The sequence below is a fragment of the Branchiostoma belcheri genome, unplaced genomic scaffold (genome assembly GCF_001625305.1).
Source record: "Branchiostoma belcheri isolate BF01 breed outbred unplaced genomic scaffold, Haploidv18h27 scaffold119, whole genome shotgun sequence".
In the NCBI taxonomy this organism is placed as follows: domain Eukaryota; kingdom Metazoa; phylum Chordata; class Leptocardii; order Amphioxiformes; family Branchiostomatidae; genus Branchiostoma; species Branchiostoma belcheri.
In genome coordinates, this window is record NW_017802591.1 from 61,418 (window position 1) to 69,109 (window position 7,692).

Genomic DNA, 7,692 nt, shown 5'->3' on the forward strand with positions numbered 1-7,692 from the left:
CACGTTTCGTGTTGCTTATAGTTGTTTTATTGCATCGTGTTGATAGCAAAAATCCAACACCGAACTTGGATGCATTTCTTTCGTCCGAGATTAACCCTACCTAGACCGGGCTTTTTTTGACATGGGGGGGACCGGGGGGGGGGCTCTTTTGACCCCCCCCCCTAACGAACCTCGCGAACGGTATGTCGTATGACCACCAAATTTTTAGTAGAATGGTGTACTAGTGAAAATTTATCATATCTACAATTTTATGTCGTTATGATGTAATATGACGTCATTATGACGTCATTAATGTGATTTTATTGGCCAAAACCGTCTAAATAGGTTTTTCCCTGAAACTAAATGGTATTCAACATAACTGTACCAAAAGTGTTTATGACAGAATATTATGGTGTACTAAGTCCTATGTTGCCCATAACAACACCGGTGACGTCATAAAATGACGTCATGCATATTTAAGATATCCGCCATCTTGGATCATCAATCTTGAATTTTCAAAAATAGTTTTTTTCATGATAAAGCCTAAAATACATCGTTAACATACTAAAGACCTTCATTTAAACCTTTTTGTAAAAAGAATGGAAGTATTGATGAAATATTAATGAAAATAACCTGTATATACCTGTTCTAATGATATGGTCCGCCATCTCGGATTTTGGCCAATGACGTCATCAAATTAGCATAAATTATGCATATTTAATAATAAAATTTACATAAAATTATATGGGATGTTATTAATATTAGAAACCATGAGTAACTTGACATAAAACCCATAAAATTCTATTGTTGAAACAAAAAGTACTAAATTTAGCAAAAAATGCCTGTCAGAAACCCGTTGCCATGGCAACACAATTTTTTAAATCTTATTCCATTGATAGAGAATTGTTGCCAACAATATTCTAGGAAAAGTCACCAAGTTTGGCCGTTCTACGCTAGGTGACATCAAAGTTGCCGCGGGCACTTTTAGCCCCCCCCCCCCCGGTCTAGGTAGGGTTAAGTGAAAACACGTTTAGTAATTCAGGTCCTTATAAGAAATGCCCTGCAGGAACATTTGTCCACAATGTCTGATATACAATGTTGATAAAAGTTCCGATAATTTGACGGTAGCCTGAGGCAGCGGATGTAAAATGAATTAAACTTTTTCCCTTTTTTCAGCATAAGGCCATTTTGATTTGATTATATGGATGGCATCCTCCGGGAGCCCCAAAACTGATGCGCGCGTGCGAATAAAAAAAAGTTTGGACAAAAAAAGGGTCTTTTCATTATGAAATCTACGTGGTCATGAGCGTTGAGCAAATGGCACAGGATATGGTTTGGCGAATAATCTAGTCTTCAAGTTCATTTCTTTACAATTTCGTCTTTTTTCGTTTGATTTTGGCATTTTACGACATTGGTATAGTTTTTATTAATTTTTTTGTAACTTATGTTATATTTTGCTCATTTTGCAACTGTTTTGTACGATTTACAGTATGGAAGAAAACTTTTTTTGAAACGGCCGAAAATTCATGCGCGCGCGGATGTCATCCATATCATCAAATCAACATGGCCTAACCGGCAGGTCGAATGCAAGAGATACATACACAGAGCTTGAGGCACTACTACACATGGAACTTTCAATACCCCTGATTAGGTTTTAATGGAGAAGTACGGAAAGATGATGGTACACCTTGTTTTAAGTCACGTTATTCATATCTGAGGATCAGAATGCACATGGAAATAGGAATAGAGTTTCTGTTCACGTACCACAGACAACGCCGACGTCATCCCTATGCTCACAGTCATGAATCCCCCATCCCTTGTGCGAGCAGTTAAACAGGCTACTCTCTGTCCCATCACATTGTAGGTTGTCTAGGTGGATTGGCCCTGTTCCTAGGGGTAAAAAAGTTAACGTGCTAATGTAGTCAGATCAGACGGAGTGGTTGCAATGTAAACCCTTTCTATTGAAGTATTTGCAAGCAGCATCATCATCAATACCGGTATGATCAAATGAAAGTGGTGCTTGAGACACAAAACGTACCTGTGCCTAAATAAGCATAAGAGCGCACTGTAAATACATTCGCATAGCCCAGCATCCTGCAGACAACTTCTGCATCCTTCAAGTCGAAACCGTTCTTACAAACTGTGCCCCATCTGAAACTGTCGGACGGCCGGACTTCCACACGCCCCTCGTTTGGACCGGAACCTCCGACAAGACGGATTCTGCTGGAATCTAAAAATAAGGAGAAGGTCGTTGTGTGGTTGGCAGACAAATGAAATACATTTTAGCTGATCTAATATATATTAGGTACATTGCTTAAAACAATTTACATTTGGTATTTGCAGTGCTTCAAGCACAGCACAAAATTCTGTCCATGTTCAAAATATGTTTTTGAATATTAAAAAAAAACACTTTAAAGTACAGACTTTGATGTCCAGGGCGACACAATAAAGACTAACTCCCCAGTATGGATTTTCTCATAAGCACATAACCCATAACCATACAAGATGTCAATGACTTCAAACCTTCGTCATTCCTGACTTTAGGTTGTCAGAGATGTGGTGTATATAGTTTGACTTTTATTATGCTGGTTTGTGAGCCAAAGGATGCGTGTGATACATAAGTCGGAATACAGAAAAACACGTTTCACGAATACGGAAAAAGTCACGATGCTTGATGTCATTATCGTCACTAATGGGAATGTCTTTTCGGTTTTGGAGGTCGCGGTCTACTGTTTATGCTCGCATTGGAAAAATATGTCTCTAGACAGAAGTCAACATCTGCTGGACGTTCCCCCGGCCAAACATCTGTTCCCCCACCCGGTCATCTGCCCCACCCCCTCCGCCGGTCATCTGTTACTTCCAATACTGAATCTACATTCGAAGCTAACTAAATGTCAAACCTATAAGTGCCATTACAATACCTTAGGAAGCCACTAGAATGCCCAGATTCGAACTTAACATTTTTATCCACACTACAAGCTACCTACTAAAAATGTAAATAAAAAAAAAACATTAGCCAAAAAGGAAAAAAAAAACATCCACAACATCAAACGTTATGACCAAAACGGCAAAAGGGCTAAACGTTCTAGACAACACTGAGTAAATTGGGACTTACCCAAATTTTCGACCGACTCCGTCAGCCTTGTTCACGGCTGCAGCTGCAGCTTCCGGGACTTTGGGTCCCAAGCCCCAATTTACTCAGTGTTGGCTAGAACGTTTAGCCCTTTTGGTCATAATGAAGTATAGCAACACAGATGAACTTTTATGCTTAAACATCAAAAGGTATCCCTTCTAGTCACATTCCGTCATAACGGTTACCACAACAGCTCTAAAAAAGCAGCTATTTCGCTGAAAACCACACCAGATACTTATTATGCTAGCACCTATGTTGCTATTTCCCACTCATAAATAAAGACCATAGCATGTCCACAGCACGAGATATCATACCATGTTCCACGCTGCAGTGTGGTACCTCACAAAAACTCCAGAGTACCCAAAATAGACCCTGACCTTCCTTTTCCTACCTACCAATATCATAAAGATACAGGCACTGCGCTCCATGTTATAACCGGTTACAGAATCAGCAACCCTGATGTCTATTTTGGCTTGGCTTCGTATCCGAAGATTGTCAGGGGCCCTTCTCTCTCCTGCTGCACACCCGCTGGTGACTGACAAGTCCGATGCGTGACCGGCATACTCGGCCACAGTGGCTCCAGGTAAGTGACGACTGACGAGTCTGGTGTTCTTCCTCTTACTGCGTTTATCTTCGAGGGCAGTTCTGCGTCTCCTCTCGAAGGCAGAGACTGAGTCGTGAACATTAATCCGCCAAGCAGCTCGGTCTGTGACAAGAACTGACCACTGACGATTCTCGATGTTGCACGAAGACAGAGATTTCTTTAAACTGTCCTTTAACCTCTTCTTTGGTGCTCCTCTGTTCCGGTGCCCGGTGGAGAGTTCGCCATAGAGGACAATCTTGGGCAAACGATGGTCCTCCATTCTAGAGACGTGCCCTGCCCATCGCAACTGTGTATTCACTGCAACATGGCCTCGATGCTGAGGATCCCCGCTCGCTCCAGCACCTCAACATTTGTGACGTAATCACTCTAGTGGATTTAAGGATGGAACGGAGACAACGCCGGTGGAAACGTTCTAGAAGACGTAGGTGGTGTCTGTAGGTAACCCACGACTCTAAACCGTACAGAAAGGTAGTCAGTACCATGGCTTTGTAGACGATGATTTTGGTGTCTTTTTTCAGATGCTTGCTCTTCCAGACACGACTGTGGAGTCTTCCAAAAGCACTATTGGCCTTTGCGAGTCTGTTTTCGACCTCCTTGTCAATCTTTGCGTCAGGTGTGATGGTGCTCCCCAGGTAAGTAAACTGATGTACAGCCTTCAGTGGTTTCTCACCAATCTTGATGCAGGGTGGACGGTACTCCTTTCGGGGGGCAGGCTGTTGAAGAACCTCTGTCTTCTTCAGGCTAACTTCGAGACCGAAGAATTTGGATTGGACACGCTGCATGACGAACTCAATGTAGGCTAATCTCCAAGCAAATCTTTCGCTGGCAAGACAGTATTCATTGGCCAGAGGAGTGTCCATTAGCCACCGAAGATCTGCCTGCAGTCGAAGCGTCAAAGGCTATTAACACCTAGTTGTTGCCTGATCAAAATGTTTTTGCCAAGTAGTTTATTGCCCTGACCACCAGGCAAGGCTCTTGCCCTCCTAGTGGGCCAGCTGGTTGAGCATTACAGGAAGTCTCTGTAAGGTTCCCCTCGCCAACTGTTATTTTGGACAGTTTAACTAAAGGAGAAGAAGGTCCAACATATGTTTTGTAATATCTGCGGTTTTGAACCACAAGGACCCCAGTTATTGACATTTCTATGTTAGAGCCAACATACTTTAGTACCAGCATACAGTATTATCTGGACGAGGTTAGGTGAGAACTCCCACTGAGATGTGCGCCAGTGAATGCATGTGTCCCAGATTTAAGCCATAAACCGCTTGTAAAAATCTTAGCACGACAAATTTTTGATATCTGTTAATAGGGGCACGAGGAGTGGCAGCAACACCATTTTTAAAAGAAGTGCTCCTCCCTGTTCGAGTGCAGGCAGATCTTCGGTGGCTAATGGACACTCCTCTGGCCAATGGATACTGTCTTGCCACCGAAAGATCTGCTTGGAGATTAGGTGTGGGCTACAAGAGCAGCATCGTCAGATCCCCTGTATTCTCAAACCTTCCATCGCGCAATGGTTCACCTTTCTTACCCTACCTTGCTACACAGCAACTGGCATGTGTGGGTGATTGATATCTTCCCCCTCCCATAGTGCATAGCGGCTCGGGATAGTACCAAATCTCGCGCACTATGTCCTCTGTTCGGCTTAAGATATGGGTGGTAAAAGACGGGGCTCTACCCTAATACCCTTATTTACGCTCCTCAATCTCATATTCTATACCCCAATACTCACCTGTACTCACCAACACTTACCCCACTTCCCACAATACTTACTCTTCTTCCTCTTCGGGGGACAGCCCAGACGCTCCAAGATCATCCACAGGCTCTTCCTGCTCACAGTATCAAACGCCTTTGACAGATCTACGAAGTTGATGTACAGTCCTTTATTCTGTTCTCGGCATTTTTCCTGGAGCTGCCTGAGCATAAAGACCATGTCGGTGGTACCCCTGTTGGCTCGGAAGCCGCACTGGCTCTCTGAGAGGTGGTGTTCTGCAACAGTAGGAACCAGTCTGTTGAGGAGAACTCTTGCCAGGATTTTACCTGCGATTGAAATGAGAGTTATCCCCTTGTAGTTCGAGCAGTCAGACTTTTTCCCTTTGTTCTTGTATAAGGTGACGATGACAGCGTCTCGGAGGTCCTTGGGAAGCTTTCCCTGTTCCCAGCAGCACACAAAGAGTTCATGGAGTTTGGAGTGCAATGCTGCGCCTCCGTGCTTCCAGATTTCTGGAGGTATGCCATCGACACCTGCTGCTTTTCCACTTTTCTGCTTTCTGTTTTTTCGTGGCTTTGATGACCTCTTCGAGGGTCAGCGCTAAATCCAGGTCTCCTTTGTTGGTTGAAGTGGTATAAGCTGGAGCGCAGAGTCAACAACAGTACGATTGGCGCTGAAGAGAATTTGGAAGTGTTCTGTCCAGCGGTTCAAGATTTACGCCTTGTCCGTGAGGAGAGTCTGGCCGTCGGTGCTGCGCAAAGGAGCTACTACTTGGTGAGTGGGGCCGTAGACCGCCTTTAGGGCTTCGTACAAGCCCCTTTAGTCACCGATATCGGCGCAAAGCTGTGTTGTCTCAGCAAGATGGGTCCACCAGGTGTTCTGCATGGTTCGTAAACTGCGCTGAAGTTTGCTGCATGGCAGCTTTCTTTGCAGGGCAGGAAGGCTGTGCGAGATGTGCCTGGTGAGCTGCTCTCTTGTTTGCCAGTAGTTGTTGGATTTCTTGGTCATTTTCGTCGAACTAGTCTTTGCTCTTCCTCCCAGAGAAACCTAAGACTTCCTCCGAGAACTTCAGGACGGCATTTTTCAGTTGAGCCCAGAGTGTTTCTGGGCAGGAGTCTGTAGGGCAGTCCAAACCTTCCAGCTTAGACTGAAGGTGGGATTGGAGGTTAGCCTTCACTACATTTGGAGTTTCTTCCTAGGAGGACCTCCGCGTTTAGATTTTTCCTTGACGTGAAGGGTTAGTTTGCAATGTACCAGGCGGTGGTCTGTGTGGCATTCTGCACTCGGCATCACTCTAGTGTGCAAGACATCCCGCAGGTCTCGTTGGCGGACAAGGATGTTGTCTATGAGGTGCCAATGCTTTGACCGGGGATGCATCCAGGTTGTCCTGAGACTGTCTTTCTGTTGAAAGACGGTGTTTGTGATGGCTAACTGCAGCTCGGTGCAGAATTCCAGCAGGAGACGCCCGTTGTCGTTGGAGTCCTAACGCCATGCTTTCCGAGGGAACATTTCCATGCTACTGAGTCTCGGCCCACTCTGGTGTTAAAATCCCCAAGGGCAATAACCTTGTCACCTGCAGGGGTGTTCCGCACTAGGCTGCGCAAGTCGGTGTAAAACCTGTCCTTGTTGGTTGGGTCTGCTTGGAGAGTCGCTAAAGAGGGTAACGTGTTTCTTTGTCAGAGGCAGGCGCATGCAGATGATGCGGTCAGAATGACCTGTTGGTAAGTTCTCCATTTTTTAGGCTATGGTGTTCTCAATCATGAAGCCCACTCCTGAAAGACGTAGCTCTGGCTGTGGCTTGCCTGACCAGTAGAGGGTGTAGCCTGCACCCTGCTCCTTGAGGCTACCGACGTCTGGATGTCGAACTTCACTGAGAGTAGCAATGTCGATATTTAGGCGGCTGAGCTCGTGTGCAACCAGGGCAGATCGGCGTTGAGGGCGGTTATCGTCCGTGTAGTCTAGCATGGTCCTAATATTCCAACATGCTAGTATGGGTCCTGTCATACCTTTATGGGCAAGTATGGAGCCTCTGTTTCTTGTCTTTGTTCGACCGCTTGAGAAGATGCCCGTTGGCCGCGGCTAGCCAACTGGGTAGGTTGAAGATGAGCTTTGTTTGGACCATCTTTTATAGGTCCGCCTCCGTGCTCCGGAGCGAGCAGTGCTTCCCTCAATAGACTGCTCGGTCATTCAGGTTGCTGCCGAATGGTGTTGTCATCTTCAGTCACACGACCGATACCCTGAACCGCCTGCATGCAGGATTGGAACTGTGGC

The 7,692-nt window shown here is 45.3% G+C and overlaps 2 protein-coding genes across 2 annotated transcripts in view; both read right to left on the reverse strand.

Annotated features, from left to right (window-relative positions):
- LOC109462560 (scavenger receptor cysteine-rich domain-containing group B protein-like) overlaps window positions 1-3,975 on the reverse strand; it is a 10,958-nt gene extending 6,983 nt beyond the window's left edge. The window contains exons 1-3 of the mRNA XM_019759114.1: window positions 3,525-3,975; window positions 2,018-2,209; window positions 1,744-1,863 (exon numbers count right to left, since the gene is read on the reverse strand). Coding sequence (XP_019614673.1) covers window positions 1,744-1,863; window positions 2,018-2,209; window positions 3,525-3,975 — 763 coding nt within the window. The remainder of the gene's footprint in view (window positions 1-1,743; window positions 1,864-2,017; window positions 2,210-3,524) is intronic.
- Window positions 3,976-6,439: 2,464 nt separating this feature from the next.
- The window catches only part of LOC109462561 (dorsal-ventral patterning tolloid-like protein 1), a 36,818-nt gene continuing 35,565 nt past the window's right edge, over window positions 6,440-7,692 (reverse strand). Inside the window, exons 4-5 of the mRNA XM_019759115.1 lie at window positions 6,957-7,072; window positions 6,440-6,568 (exon numbers count right to left, since the gene is read on the reverse strand). Of these exons, the coding sequence (XP_019614674.1) occupies window positions 6,440-6,568; window positions 6,957-7,072 (245 nt within the window). The remainder of the gene's footprint in view (window positions 6,569-6,956; window positions 7,073-7,692) is intronic.